Source organism: Grampus griseus (genome assembly GCF_964374135.1).
Source record: "Grampus griseus genome assembly, chromosome: 14".
Taxonomy (NCBI): domain Eukaryota; kingdom Metazoa; phylum Chordata; class Mammalia; order Artiodactyla; family Delphinidae; genus Grampus; species Grampus griseus.
The window spans coordinates 42676191-42693195 of record NC_139008.1 but is presented as its reverse complement, the minus strand read 5'-3'; the positions used below and the strand labels follow the sequence as shown (position 1 = coordinate 42693195).

Here is a 17005-nt window from a genome sequence, read left to right as displayed (position 1 = left end):
ACAAAGTCCTATCTGAAGCAAAACCCAACAATAATAGTTGGAGACTTAAATACTCTACATTCAATAATGGTTAAAATAACTAAATAGAAGATCAATAAGGAAACAGAGGACTTGAACCAACTATAAACCAACTAGACCTAACAGACATATAAAGAAGACTCCACCTACCAACAGTAGAATACACAGAATATATATTCTTCTTAAATGTACATGGAACATTCTACAAGATAGACCCATATGTTAGGCAATAAATCAAGTCTCAATAAATTTAAATGGATTAAAATAAAGTTCTCTGATGACAATGGAATGCAATTAGAAATCAATAAAAGAAGGAAATTTGGCAAATTCACAAATATGTAGAAATTAAATAAGAAACTCCTAAATAATTAATGGATCAAAGAAAAAATGACCAGGGAAATTAGAAAACAGTTTGAGATAAATGAAAAGGAAAACACAAGATCCTAAAGCCTATGGGAAGAAATATTTAGAAGGAAATTCAGAGCTGGAAAAGCTTATTAGAAAGAAGAAAGAACTCAAATCAATAACCTAAACTTCCATGCTAAGAAAGTAGAAAAAGAAGAGCAAATTAAATCCAAAGCAAGCAAAAGGAAGGTAATAATAAGATTAGAGCAGAAATAAATGAATTAGAAAATAGAAAAGCTGGAGACAATCGACAAAACCAAATGCTGATTCATTGAAAAGATTCACAGATTGACATACCTTTAGCTAGACTGACCAAGGAAAAAACAAGACAAATTACTAAAATCAGAAATGAAATTGGTACTTTGTTACCAACCTTACAGATATAAAAAACTAAGAGAATATTATGAATAACTGTTTGCCAACAAATTAGCCAACCTAGATAAATTAGACAAATTCTTAGAAAGACACAACTACCAAAACTCACCCAAGAAGAAACAGAAAATCTGAATAGGCCTAAAACAAGTTAAGCAATTGAATTAGTAATCAAAAAATTTCCCACAAAGAAAAGCCCAGGACTAGAAAGAAGGCTTTACTGGTGAACTCTACCAGACATTTAAAGAAGGATTAATACCAATCCTTCACAATTAATACCAATCCTTTAGAAATTCTTCCAAAAACAGGCGAGGAAAAACCATTTCACAACTTATTCTATGAGGCCAGCCATAATACCAAAACCAGACAAAGACATCACAAGAAAGAAAACTATAGACCAACACTTCTTATGAATATAGTTGTAAAAATTCTCAACAAAATGTTAGCAAACCAAATTCAGCATAATATACAAGGGATTATATCCCATGACCAAGTAGGATTTTTCCCAGGAATGCAAAGTTAGTTTAACATATGAAAGTTAAGTGATATAATACATCATGTTAATAGAATAGAGAACAAATAAAAAACCCAAATTATTATCTCCACAAACACAGAAAAAGCATTAGACAAAATACAACATGTGTTTATGATTTTTAAAAACTCAGCAAACTAGGACTAGAAGGAAACTCCCTAACCTGATAAAGTGCATCTATGAAAAACCCATAGCTAACATCACAGTCAATGGTAAAAGACTGGAAGCTTTCCTTCCCTCAGATCAGAGTTAACACAAGAATGTCTGCTCTTAACACTTCTATTTAACGCCATACTACAGATTCTAGCCAGGGCAGTAAGGCAAGAAAAAGAAATGAAAGGCAAACAAGATCAGCATTCTGTGTTCAAGCAACATGAGACTTAAAATTGTTGAGATGGCAATACTCCCAAATTGACTTACACAGTTAATACAAACTCCAGCAAAATCCCAGCAGGCTTTTTTGCAGAAATTGGCAAGCTAATACTAAAATTTATGGAAATAAAGGAACCCAGAATAGCCAGAACAATTTTCTAAAGAAGAGGAAAGCTGGAAGATGCACACTTCCCAATTTCAAAACTTACTACAAAACCAGGGGTAATTTAGACTGCACTAGCATAAAAATAGACATACAGATCAATGGAACAGAACTGAGAGTCCAGAAACAAATCCATATATCTACACTCAATGGACTTTTTAAAAGACATTATTTTTAGAGCAGTTTTAGGTTCAAGGCTAGAAGGGGCTGGAATTGTTATTTCCGTTCCTCCACGCAGGAGGCTAGCACCTTCTGGAGCTGGGTTTTTCCTTCCCTCAGGTCAGTCAAGCTCTGGCTAAACAGCTTCTCCTGAGGGCAGACCTTGTTAATAGCAGAGCGTTCTGGCTCCTCTCCCCCTTCCCCTCCCTGACAGTCACTGTGAGGACCTGGTAGAACTAGGGGTAAAACTCACAAAAGTGTGGGGGGCCCCTGTGGCTGGGTCCCCCGGAGTTTCTCTCGTGGATCTGCCCACACTGAGCCTTGTCAGTCACAGTTCCTGTTTCTCTGTCCGGCACTGAGTCCTGCAGAGGCGTCAGCTCTGCTCTGGGAAGCTGTCGCTCTCTCTAGTCATCTCTTGGTCTCTCCAGAGAGAGATAGCATATTGCCCTGGGACCTCAGGGACAGCATATTGCTCTGTGACCTCACTTCTCTGTCAGATCTAAGAAGAGATGTTGATTTTCGGCTTGTTCAGCTTTTTACTTGTTAGGATGGAGTGGTGACTTCCAAGTTTCTTACCCGTTGGACTGGAAACTGACTACATTGTAATTTTAAGAGCTGTGTATTAACCTTTCCTATAGTTGTTCCATAAATTATTTAACGAGTCTTATTTTCATGGACCTTGGTTTGCTTCCCACCACCTACCCTTCCAAACCATGTGCAATAATTATCCCTGAGTGTATGGCTCTCTGCATACATGTGAGTAGGACAGCCTCCTAGAACAGAAGTTGCTCCGTCAAGACTGACTTATAGGATACTACTGTCCAAAGAGGCCATTATGTCATTATTAAGAATTTTTCATTATACCACATGGTTTAAACAGCAAAATTATATTAATCAACATTCTGATTCATCAGTATAAACAGTATTTGTGACATAATATGTGACCTATTATCAGTAACAAAGAAGTCTTAAAACAGGCAAAAATCACCAATTACCACTACCCTAATCTAACAACTACTTTCATTTTTCCTGTACTCAAACAAAAAGTTATTTAAATAGATGGCTCCAAGTGATGGGTTACAGTGGAGAGCTTCAGCTGGCCATATGCTGAAGGGGACTCAGTATATACACAATAGTGGTCATTTAGTGAAGACTTGAGGCCAATCAGTGATCAGACTTATGAGTTTGAGGCCTTTGATTTTTCACTTTCAAGACCGATTTAGGGAGTATTAATGAACTAACTCAGAACAGGGAGTACACCGCAGCCCTAAGTACCTGTCTCTTTGTTGGTCTGCTTAAGGCCAAGATATGAAGTCAAAGGGTAGGCAGGCCTTAGAGATGAGAAAGCCCCCTGGGGAAGGACAAAGGAAGTACCCCTGAGTTATTCCTTTCAATCAGTTCCTCTCTAACTCCTCTGACCCACTAAGAGAAGCAAAAGACTCCAGGCCCATTCCCAGGGCCAAGAACTGGAGAGAAACAACAAAATCTAAATGGTAACCTGCACAATCAACAAAAATAGCATGTACCCACGATTTAAATGCTTACAGAACTGCAGAAAGCAAAAACAGTGACCACTTCAAGATGGCACTGTTAACAAAGAGTACTTCCTGAAAACAGAAGCTACAGACAGCTCTCTGTGATGGGAAATAGTTAAATGCAATTTTGCCAGACTTTTTAGAATACGGAACTCTGGTCCTCAACAAGCTCTAGTAATACACTAATTAATGAGAACATTACATATTAGTGTCTATAATAAACCAATAAGTAAATTGTTTATGGTTTGCCTGATTTATCATTCTCTCCCCACCTACACACATGCATATGTGTATGTGTATATACATACACACCATTTTCTCCTGAACCATCTGAGGCTAACTTGGAGACACGTTGCCCCCTCCCCCTGAACACTTCAGTGTGTACTTCCTAAGCACAGGGACATTCTCTTTCACGAGCAGAGTTCAATGACCAAAATCAGGAAATTTAACATTGATGTATTTTCCATTCCACAGTCCACATTTAATTGGCACAGTAATGCATACTGCCCCTCCCCCTTCCCTCTCCCCACTGATAACCATTAGTTTGTTTTCCAGTATTTTTTGTGGCTTCTTTTACTTGGCATAACATTTTCAGGGTGTCTCCATGTTGTATCAAATGTAAGTATTTCATTCTCTTTAATGGCTGAATAATATTCCATTGCATGGATATACCATATTTTGTTTATCCATTTGTCAGATGATGGACATCTGAGATGTTTCCACTTTTCAGCTGTTAAGAACACTGCTGCCATGAACATCTGTGTACAAGATTTTGTGTGGGCATATGTCTTCACCTCTCTTGAGTGTGGAGTTTTTGGGTCATATGGTAACTATGTTGTGAGTACATTGGTACACAATGGTAACATTGTGAGGAACTGTGAACTGTTTTCCAAAGTGGCTACACCATTTTACATTCCCACCAGCAATTATTTAAACTTGCATAACAAAAAAGAAACCTGCAAAACTACAAGAAACCTGCAAAAACTAATTGCTGCTCGCTATAAGGCAATGCTACGTTTGAAATGGCTCAGACAGCTGTCTCTTTTTTTAAAAAATAGTCTGTCATTTTGTTTGCTTAGCAACAGGAAATAGGGTGGTCTTTAACCTTAAAATTCTGAATATTATTATGTGTCTTCTCAAAGCAGTTTCTGAGCCAGGGAAGCTGAAGAGAAAAATGCTGTGTTTCACATTATTACTGATAGTGGTATAATATTAGGAATTGAAAAGTTTTTGAGAGACAGCTGTTATTGCCAAAGGAAGGAGTATGTGTCACTGTTTAAGGAACTGACATAATGATCAACTTTTCTATACTTTCCTATTACTTTCTGTAGTTAAGTGTTTGAGGTAAATCTGTAATCCAAGGTTTTAGTTCATTTCTTCCTTTTCCTGTCACAGTTATCCATCTGTACCTCTTAAAATATATTGGAGAGGAGATGTTACCACTGATACCACAGAAATATAAAGGATCATAAGACTACCATAAACAACTATATGCCAACAAACTGGACAACCAACAAGAAATGGATAAATTCAAAAAAATATGAACAGATAAGTTACTAGTAATGAGGTAGAATCAGTAATCAAAAACTTCTCAATAAACAAAAGTCCAGGACCAGAAGGCTTCATTAGTGAATTCTACCAAACATTCAAAGAAGCATACATACCAATCCTTCTCAAACTTTTCCAAAAAAACAGAAAAGGAGGTAACTCTTCCAAACTGATTTTATGAGGCCAGTATTACCCTGATGCTAAAACCAGACAAAGATGCCACAAGAAAAGAAAATTACAGGCCAATATTCTTGATCAACATAGATGCAAAACTCCTAAAAAATATTAGCAAACTGAATTCAACAATATTTTTTTTTTTTTGGCTGTGCCACACGGCTTGTGGAATCTTAGTTCCCTGCCTAGGGCTTAAACCCAGGCCACAGCAGTGAAAGCACCAAGTCCTAACCACTGGACAGGGAATTTCTGACAATATATTAAAAGGATCATATACCACAGTCAAATGGAATTTATTCCAGGGGTACAGGATGGTTCAATATCTGCAAATCTGTAAATGTGATATACCACATTAAGAAAATGAAGGATAAATATATGATCATCTCAATAGATGTGGAAAAAATATTTGACAAAATTCAACATCCATTCATGATAAAAGTATCAATAAAGCAGGTATAGAGAGAACATACCTCGACATAATAAAAGCCATATAGGGCAAGCCCATAGCTAACATCATACTCAACGGTGAAAATGAAAGCGTTTCCTCTAAGATAGGAACAAGACAAGGATTCCCACTCTTTCCATTTTTATTCAATATAGTATTAGAAGTCTTAGCCAGTGCAATTAGGCAAGAAAAAGGAATAAAAGGCATCCACACTGGAAAGGAACAAGTAAAATTGTTACTATTTGCATATGATATGTATTATATATAGAAAACCCTTCAAGATTCAATCAAAAAACTGTTAGAACTAATAAACCAATTCAGTAAAGTTACAGAAAACAAAATCAATATGCAAAAATGTTGAGTTTCTATACATGAATAATGAAATATCAGAAAGGGAAATTAACAATCCCATTCATAACTGCATAAGAAATACCTACGAATAAATATAACCAAGGAAGTGAAAGACTATATACTAAAAACTATAGGACATTAATGAAAAAAACTGAAGAAGATACAAATAAATGGAAAGATATTCTGTGCTCATGGATTAGAAGAATTAAATTGTTAAAATGTCCATACTACTCAAAGCAATCTACAGATTCAATGTAATCCCTATTAAAATTCAAATGAAATTTTTCACAGAAACAAAACAATCTTAAAATTTGTATGGAAATGCAAAAGGCCCAAATAACCAAAGCAATCTTGAGAAAGAAGAGCAAAGCTGGAGGCATCATGCTCTTTTATTCTGAAATATATTACAAAGCTACAGTAATTACAACAGTATGGTATTGGCATAAAAACAAACACATAGATCAGTGGAACAGAATAGAGACCACAGAAATAAACCCACACATATGGTCAATTAATTTACAATAAAGGAGCCAAGAATATACAGTAAAAAAAAAGCCTCTTCAATAAATGGTGCTGGGAAAACTAGACAGCCACATGCAAAAGAATGAAACTAGATCACCATCTAACACCATATACAAAAATTAACTCAAAATGAATTAAAGACTTGAATGTTTTAAAAAATCATAAAACTCCTAGAAGAAAACATAGGTGGTAAACTCCTTGACATAAGTCCTTGGCTATGATTTTTGAATCTGATACCAGAAGCAAAAGCAACAAAAGCAAAAATAAACAAGTGAGACCAGATCAAACTAAAAAGCTTCTGCACAGAAAAGGAAACCATCAACAAAAAGGTAACCTACTGAATGGCAGGAAAGATTTGCAAATGATATATCTGATAAGGGGCCAATATCCAAAATATATAAAGAACTCATACAACTCAAGAGCAAAAAATTATCTGATTACAAAATGGGCAGAAAAATCTGAATAGACATTTTTCCAAAGAAGACAGAGATGGCCAAAAAGTACATGAAAACATGCTCAACTTCACTAATCATCAAGGAAATGCAACTCAAAACCACAATTAGATATCACCTCACACGTTAGAATGACTATTATCAAAAAACAAGAAATAACAAGTGTTGATGAGGAGGTGGAGAAAAGGGAACCCGTGTGCACTGTTGGTGGGAATGTAAACAGGTGAAGCCACTATGAAAACAGTATAGAGACTCCTCAAAAAATTAAAAATAGAACTACCATATGAGCCAGCAATTCCACTTCTGGGTATTTAACTGAATAAAATGAAAACACTATCTTGAAAAGATATCTGCACCCCGATGTACACTACAGCACTATTTACAACAGCCAAGATATGGAAGCAAACTAAGTGTCCAATGATGGCTGAATGGATAAAGAAGTTGTAAAAATATACAATGGCATATTATTCAGCTATGAAAAAGAAAATCCTGCCATCTGCAACACCATGGATGGACTTTGAGACATTATGCTAAGTGAAATAAGTCACACAAATACCATATGATCTCTCTTACATTTGGAATCTAAAACAAATAAACACAAACCAGGTTCATAGATACAGAGAACAGACTGATGATTGCCAGAGGCTGGGGGTGGGAGATGAAAGAAATGGGTAAAACTTTTTTTAGTTTAAATAAATTGAAAACATATTGGGAGCTGGGGAAAGTGATAGCAAAGCAAATGAATACAGTTGAAAATATTTTTAAAATCAGGAGTTCATCTTTACTGGCAGAAAGGGGAGAGGACGTGCTGATGGATCCAGCAGCAAGTTAAGAACTACTGTAATGGTGTCTCAGTTAATAATAACTGCTTACAGTTTTCAAAGCAGGTAGATCTTGAATATTATTGTACTTTGAAAAATATATTTATGTTATACTTCATGTTTTGCAGAATACTGCAGTAATTTTATCTTTTCTTATTATTTTTCCCCCACAGACGAGGGAATTGGTAAGTAACAAGATAAATGCAGAATGTTAAAATGGAGCTGTCAAACCCAATTTCCAGCTTTTCACACAGTACAATTACTGCTCTTAGTTTCTACAAGCCCTTAAGTCACATTGAGAAGACTTCCAAAAATCCCTTAATAAAAATTTACATATAACAATCCTGAAGGAATTATTTTACTTTATTGCGTGTTATAAACTGAATTGTGCCCCCCCCCCAATTCTTATGTTGAAGCCCTCCCCCAACGTGACTATATTTGGAAATGGGGCTTGGAAGGAGGTAACTAAGGTTCAGTGAGGTCTATTAATCCAACAGACTGATGTTCTTAGAAGAGGAAAAGACCCGAGATCTGCCTCTCTCCACACACGTGCACAGAGAAAAGGACACACGAGGACCCAGAGAGAGGACAGTCGTCTGCAAACCAAAGAGAGCTCTCACCAGAAACCACCCCAGCTGGCACCTAGATCTTAAGACATCCAGCCCCCCGAAGCGTGAGAAGATAAATTTGTTGTTTAAGCTACCCAGAATGTGCTATTTTGTTATGGCAGCCCAGGCCGACTAAGACACCATGACAATGTGATTTTTAACTCTTCATTTTGCCAATGGGGTAGATTCGAGACTCAACCAAATTTTCACAACTGAGGCCAAGAGGAGATGTTACTGGCCACTAAATCCAATAGAGGTTAGAACTACCTAAATTTTTAAATGGGTCCATTAAATTCAGGCTTCAAAGGTATGTCCTGTAAGTTATTCTGTATTGTAATCATGCTAAAATCATCTATTATGAGTTGCTACCACCAAGGGCTTTACTTCTCGTTTCCTAATTGGTAGGTAGCCTCTCTGTCCCCACTCCCATAGGTAAGTGGTAGAAAGCCAGGGACACCCTCATACGGCCACCCCAGTGGAGAAGGAAGATGGCTGACGACAGTGACAGTGGGGACAGGGGCAAGAGGATCACTGAACACGTGCCAAGCACTTACCAGGTGTCAAGCAGACTTCTATTCATTACCTTTTTAAACCCTCAAATCAACCACTGTTATTATACTCACTCCAGCAAGACTTACAAGGTTGGACAATTTGCTCTCGGTCACAGGATCCAAGCCCAAATACGCGGATTCCAGTGCCCATCTCTTATGCCACAATACTCAAAACTGAATGAGTTAAACTCAAATTGTGTTACTAAACCACAGCTTTTTTTCAAAAAAAAAAAATCCCCAATAATGAATCTGAAGTGTATGCCTAATTTCTTACTCAATTCAACCAGTGCAAAATCAGATCTCACTTGATTCAGCTGGACTATTATACCACCAAGGGAGACCATTTCACTCTCTCCCAAGGTTAGGTGAAAATGCAGCATCTAAATGAATAACTGAAATACTTCACATGATATGGCTAGGCTGTTTTTATTTGACCAGGAATTTCTCCCGACTTTCGAGGAGCATTTCACCCATACTACCTTGGAAGGCAGTGTAGCAACATGGCTAATAACATGGACGCTAAAGCCACATGGTCTGGGTTTGAGTTTGGGATCTGCCTAGCAGTGTAGTCTTGGGCAAGTTAATCAACTTCTTTGAGCCTTCCTCTAAAATGAGGATACGATAGTATCTACTTCCAGGATTGCTGACAGGATTAAATGAGTTGATGAATATGAAGTGCTTAATGCTGCCCCTGACAAAATATGCGTGCAGTCACTATTCCCCATTGTTAATATTAGGATTAGAAGCGGAAGTAACAAGCTGCACGTGGAGTCATTCTCCACGTGACCCTTGCAGGGAGGTTTACAACAGAGGAAGTGGAACTCCCCAACCAGCCTTTAGTCCTGTGATGGAATTCTCTGGTCCTCCACATTCTCCAGCCCTGGCAGAGTATAATCTTTCTGTGAAGTATCCAGCTCACTTCTGCTTTTAGTAGAACATATTTCACAGTGTAACAGTTCAAAGAAACTTCACAAATCCCACCTCAAGGTTTATGCTCTCATTCACTAATGCCATATCCACCTCTCCTGGGTGTATATGTTTTGATGTGTCTTTATGTGTATGCTCTAGTCACTGCTGATACAAAAAAGCTGGGCAACAAGAAGAACATGCCTAGAGACCAATGGAATGAGGGTTCACCCCAAAATAAAAAATGGCAACGTATAATAGAGAAGGATTACTATATTATAGTAAAATTTGTGAGGAGTCAAATGGGGACCGGAACTTTGTCTTTTCTGTCTATTAACAACAACAACATAAGAGTTTACTAAGTAGACTAATATTAGAAACAATCTTGGGGGATGAACAGATCAATGATTACTTCTCTTCAGAGAACACATGACTGAAGAGCAGCAACTGGATGCATGAAAACACTGGACTCCTATTATAAAACCGAGCTAAAGTTCTACACTGAAAAAATAGACAACTACTACCTGATCATTCTTCTTAGTGGTGCATTCAAGCTGCTGCTTCTGGTTGAAAGTTGCACAACCACTTCTTAAAGCTATCTTTTCATAACTCAGAATTATCATTAATTTGACAGCTCCTCTCCCCTTCATTGGCATTCTCCATCTCAATGGCCACCCCAACTCAGGCCCTCAGTTCGTTCCTTGCGTCTGAATAAATCCTGGTTTTCTCGCCCCATGAGCTCCTTCCTCCAGGGCATCCTGCACAGCACTGCCAGCCCTGCCTTCCTGCGCCTATGATGTAACTGCTCTGAGCCCCAGTCCTTGCTTCACCTGTCCCATCATGCACGTGCACACACACTGATTCCAGGGGGAAATTTTCAATCCTCGAGCCTTGGACTGAGTTCCACGATGCCCCTTTCCAAGCTCATTTTCTCCCACTTCCCTGCAAGAATGTTCACCTTTAGCCAGACTGATGGCTTCTCGCCGGGCTTCCTGCTTCCACTCCTTCACTCACAACATCTTCAGACCCAAGAATGTCTATCAAATACCCAGTGACTGGCACCCTCCCCACCCTTCACGCCAGCTCACACACCACCTTCTCCTCTAGGCCGTGGAGGACTCATTGCAGAGGAAGCAAACTTTCTTTCTCCATGTAGCTGGGACTCAGCACACACTATCCTAGGCCTCAGAAAGAACATCGCTTTGTGGGAAGCGCCTCAAGGGCAAGCATCGTGGCATTCCTAGAGGGACCTGCTGCAGCTTCTCAAACAGAGCACTCACTCAGCAACGATCTACTGAATTCAACCACCGTGCTCAGGCCAGTCCCTGGAGACCAGCGCTCTGGGCACAGAGACTAGCTCATGTGACTGCTGAAAGATAAAACATACCCCATACGGTAAGGAATTGTTCTGGTTTAGTGTATAGTAAGTGTTAACTAATTCAGGGTTCTGCTGAAATATTTTTACCTTTTAATTGATAGAACATCAATGGGAAATTGAAAAAGGCAAGCTACGTCTCAAAATGTTACCTAATTGAGTCTTACATACAGTCAAAAGTCAAAGTTTTTAAGGAGATGACACATTCCAGTAAAAAGGAAACACTTCTAATTATTCTATGTAACATTTTAAGGAGTTGTCAGCTATATGTCTCTTGCCCTAATTTTAAATATGACTTAAAAGGAAACTATATAACTATATGTAAGGTAAGGAATCAGTAGTGCAAATATAAAAAAAAGTCTCCCATTTTATTTAAGTACCATTGACACTGTCATACTAACAAGGTGTCTATCAGGAACAGCACAGAAAGAACAAACTAGATTATAGATTAAAAAACATGTCAATTATTTCATGACCAAATGTCAAACAGAAAAACTGCCTGAATGTCTCAGAAGTCTATCACATCATACCACATTTGGTATACATCTAATGGCAGAGAAATCATTTATCATTAAAGGCCTTTTTATATAGGTCAGGGTTGCTGGGGCTTGGTGTTTTGTATCTTACAGTTTAAAGAATGCTCTAAAGTTCTAGGTTTTTTAACTTTTTAATCTCTGGGAAGGAAAACTAAAACTTCCTATAAACTCAGATTAATGCCTGTTAATGCACGGAAAAAAGAAAAACTAAAACCTTGCTCCTACTATAAAAACAAAATAGTGTGGCCTCTGTTTCTTTTCTGATAAGAGTCTTAAATACCAAACAGTTAACTGCATAATAACATTTACTGGCAGCCCGGCAGCCTGCTTAGCAGATATATAAAACAGGTAAAAGGAGAAAAAGTTAATTTCTTGGCTGAATGATTCCATCGGTAGCTATAGGGCAAACCTGAAAGTCTTTTAGTAAAGTAGCAGTTGATTCTTCTATCAATCTGTAGCACACATACTCTTCCAAGGGAAGCATTAAATATGAAAATCATATCCCGTTATCATCTGTTCCCAGCTTTCAGCCCAGTAAGCTTTTCTTAATGAATGCTGCAGCCTAAGGAGGAAGCACGCTGTTGGCTTCTCTGAATAATGGAGTGATGCTCCCATTTTTGCTTATTACAATATCGACTGGCTGAGGGGGTTTCACACATAGTCACAAGTGACTACTCTTGCCAGCATGCTCCAAGTTATTACAAGATGTTTTTAGACATTTCATCTAAAAGAGCTTTACTGCTTTTAGTGAAGAAAACATCTATGGTCTTGAGCAGAATCATTTATATGGAGATAGACGGGAGGATTAGAAGCCTGCATTACGGCAGATACATAGCAGAATTTATTTAAGTATTCCTTGCCATTCATTTTGTCTGTTGCTGAGATATGCAATTCTTTCTTTCCACTTTATCTATGAAAAGGTTAAAATGTACAAAATTACGTATACAAAGAAAAGAAGCAAAATGCCACATTTCATTTACTTCTCATTTAAAACATTTCTGGAACTAAGAAAAAGGCAGCTACAAAGCATTATTTAGAAAAACAAAATTTCACCTACTAACAACACTGAGGTTTTCTTTGGAATCTATCTCTTACAGCCACAGTGACTGCCTTTCAGCAAATTTAATTGAATTATACATTAAAGCAATACTCTATAAGCAAATGTCTTTAAATAATCACTTAAAGTTTAATCAAAAAGATCTTTGTAATAAGACGATTTTATTTACAACAGTATCCTAAAAGATGAACACACCAAAAACCCTCCGTTAACAGAAAGTTTATCATTTTAATTTATTACCTTTTCTCTGTCTTCATCTTTCAGTTCACCTTTTTTTCCCAGGCTATCTTTTGAGAGTAGCTGTATCTTCTTAATTTGAGTCTCATATTCAATCTAAATATAAACAAAGTTTGATTTTGTGGAGGATATTATTACAACTAGCACCTATTTATATTTTTCAGACTTTACAGCATAAAAGGAACAGTAAAGAGAAAGTAAAAACTGATACTGCTGAGAAATTCAATTTATCTTAGAAAACAGACAATTTCACAAATAACACATCAAAAGCTGGATTCTATAAAATGTTACACGTTTTAAATAAAATAACATTTGATGGATTTTCACTTAGTCCTTCATCAATCTAGGAAATAAAACCTTGATATATTAAGCTATCATGAAAAATCCAGTTACTTTATCATGAAAGTTACACATTTGACGGTGCTTCTTCTGAAAAGTTCTGCCCTAAAAAAAGGAAGAGAAAGCAATCCTACTGATTTCTTATCTGTATGGTATCCACATAATATCATGGTCCTACTTGTCATAGCAACTGAGTATATTACTTGCTAGATCATCAACTGGAAACAAACTCCATTTTTTTTTTTTTTTTTTTTTTTTCCCGGTACGCGGGCCTCTCAGTGTTGTGGCCTCTCCCGTTGTGGAGCTCAGGCTCCGGACGCGCAGGCTCAGGGGCCATGGCTCACGGGCCTAGCTGCTCCGCGGCATGTGGGATCTTCCCAGACCAGGGCACGAACCCGTGTCCCCTGCAAACTCCATTTTTTACGGATACAAATACACTGTAGATGTCAATGATCAGCACCACAGGCATCAAGTTTGCTCTCATGCTAATAACTCATAAAGATGTCTGTGTCATTACCACACTATAATTGATGAAAGTGATTGCATCATAAAATGACTTTTTCTTAAAAGCAACACATAAAAAGCACTTTGATTCATATGTTAGTAAGTAAAGCCTTAAAAGGTCTCTGCTTGTGGTCCATCACAGATAAGTATCAGAACATTTTCTAAATGAGGCAGTGATGTACTGCAATTGGAAACACACCTATAAGATAACCAAATTAGAAAACTGTTTTCTTAGTTCTCAGTCTGAAGATAAAATAGGCCCGAACTTTTGTTTTGACACACAAAAAGTGAACAGACAATAATAACCAAACTTGACTTGTCTCCCTCAAACTATCTTAAAAGGTATTATATGCTGCCCCATTTTTAATATGTTAAGCAGGGATTTCTTTTTTCTCTATCAGAATGCTATTAACACAGTAGATTGGCAGTAATGATATAAATAGAGACCTAATTAAATCAAAGTTTCATAAGGCCAGTAAAAATGACAAAACAAGCCAAGAAAAGATAAAGAAGGCAATTAAGAAAATACAATTTACATCTCTCTGTTCTATATCTACTCCTTTGAACTTAACAGATATTTAATTTTTAACCCCAAGAGATTTAAACAGGCACACTCTACAAATTCCAAGAGAAAATACCTTTAGAAAGAGATGAGGGGTGATTTACAAAATAGACAAAGTAAACAGAGATTTATTAAATAATAAACCTTAAGCAAAAATTCTTTGTTCCTGTGGCTACAAATGTTTTCTTATGCTCTTTGAGATCAGTTATAAACATGCAACAGGCATTGTACCTGATTTCCTCACTATGGGATCATTTCAGAGCCACAACTCCAAAAGACAGAGCACTTTCTCAAGGAAATATAAGAGTATTATTCAATTCATTTTACTGAAGCAAAAAAGTGCTAACTGCTTCAGAACTTCATATAGAACATCAGGGAAAGTATCTTCAAGAGTCCAATGCAGGGTGACCTCCCTGGTGATCCAGTGGTTGAGAATCTGTCTTGCAATACAGGGGATGCTGGTTTGATCCCTGGTGGGCTACTATGATCCCATATGCCACAGGGCAACTAAGCCTGAGCACCACAACTACTGAGCCCTCGCACTCTGAAGCCCGCATGCCACAGCTAGAGAGAAGCCCACTCACCGCAATGAAGAGCCGTGTGCTGCAAAAAAAAAATTAAAAAAAAAAAGTCCAATGCAGATTGTTCTCAATGCATATGAAACAACTGAACTGTAGCTACTCTTCCAAATTAATGATGCAAATAAACACTATACAATGTATTTGAAATTTTACAAGTTACTATGATAAATTGATAATCGACACAAACTGTAACTCTGCATGACCTAGGACCGTGGGTTTGCACCTACAACTGTCTTTGCTCTCCTTCTTTGCCTTTTATTTATATATACAGTACTCGGTTATTATACATCCAATCCACCTCCTGAACACTGGAGAGCAGGGACTCTCAACCCACAGGGCTCCCCAGTTCTACCTCCTCCTTTATCTGCATTTAAACAAAGGGTTATACTATGTTTAAAAGGTGTTTTTTTTTTTTTTAAAGTTTGGGAAACATTGCACAGATGAATCTCTCCAAGACTTTCCAGCTAAAAATGCCTGATGAAGCAGTAGAACATGTGTCCTCATGTACATCTATTTCTCTGACCATCAGTCTTTCACGTCTTATTCCCTATTTCTTCTCTGAATCAGGTCCCATGGGCCTCTTCTATCTCCACAATACAGGAGGGCTTGCACTGCATCCTTTCTCTTGGGTGCAGACTCAGGTCCCTGTTCCCTTCTTCCCACATGGCCTAGATTCCTCACAGTCAGAGCTGCTGCTTCAGAGGCCAAACGACTCACGCCTCAGTAGCATCTGCTGGCCTAGAGCCTCTCTAAGGACAATCCTCTCATCTCCCAATCAGGAACTTGCTCTGTCCTGTACTGCTTCACAGCACTGGATTTGCTGCTGTCCACCTAAATTTAGGAGGCCTTTCCTACTCACTTCCTTACTCTGCACAGGTGATTCATTTCAGCTCAACTAATGAAATCTGCTGACGGTAATCTGGGGTCGTGGGAAGAGGAGTTGGAGGTCCTGGCATGTCTGGGATCTCTCCATACTCACAATGTGTCCCAGTTTTCATTGTTTCCTTCTTTTCTCCTGTATTCTCACTTACATTCCTTCAGTTTTCCCTCGTCACATCACCACTTGCCTGAAAGTGCCACTATTACCTTTTTCATAAGCTTCCTTTTTTCACTGGTCTTTGAAATTGTACAGTAATTCTGTTACAGAGCTGAATTGACATTGAAGATCAGCTGGCCTGGCCTCTGCACATTACAGTTGAAGGATGGCTACAGAGAGTTAAATAAACTAATGTGACTCTCAGATGAATATGAGAGATTCATAGTCTTTTTGTTTTTCCCTCTCCTATTTTTTTTCCAGTATATGGGCTTCCTCTTAAATGTGGAACTTTTACCAAAAGATATGGAGGAATATTTATTTATTCAACTAGGACATATTAACAGGCAAAAAAATGGGGTTTGCTACAGACTTTGTCTTCAGGAGCCAGAAGGTCATGCTCTGCCCACAGTGGCTGTCACAGTGCTTAGCAGGAATTGTATGAGAGCTCAAAAGATTTGTTCTCTTCAAATTTTATGCCCTATAGGCACATGTAACCTGATGACTGAATTTTCAACAAGATCACATCTTTAAATAATGACATTATGTCTTCAAAATGCCTCTGCTATCAAACACAAATGCTCCTGGGTGGTTTGCCATGGGTCCAATCACACACGTTCATCCTCACATAGTTGTTTACGGTCCATAAGAGAAAACAAGAATATGGAAGAATTACTTTTCAGTCAGTGCTTACTGAGCACTTACTATGTGCCACTGAGAGCACGGAAATAGTAAGAAAAGGAGCTCACGGTGGGGTGGGGAAACAGACACGCAACAATGACAGTACCGTGAAGGAGGTGCTTATGTAGATCATATGACATAGACCTACGGCAGCATAGAGGGAGTG

At 37.9% G+C, this 17005-nt stretch overlaps 1 protein-coding gene across 5 annotated transcripts in view; it reads right to left on the bottom strand.

Annotated features, from left to right (window-relative positions):
* Positions 1 to 17005, bottom strand: part of KIZ (kizuna centrosomal protein) — a 113753-nt gene that overhangs the window by 82500 nt on the left and 14248 nt on the right. For all 5 annotated transcript variants that reach the window (XM_082670498.1, XM_082670500.1, XM_082670499.1 and 2 more), the window contains exon 4: positions 13143 to 13235. In XM_082670498.1, the coding sequence (XP_082526624.1) occupies positions 13143 to 13235 (93 nt within the window). The remainder of the gene's footprint in view (positions 1 to 13142; positions 13236 to 17005) is intronic.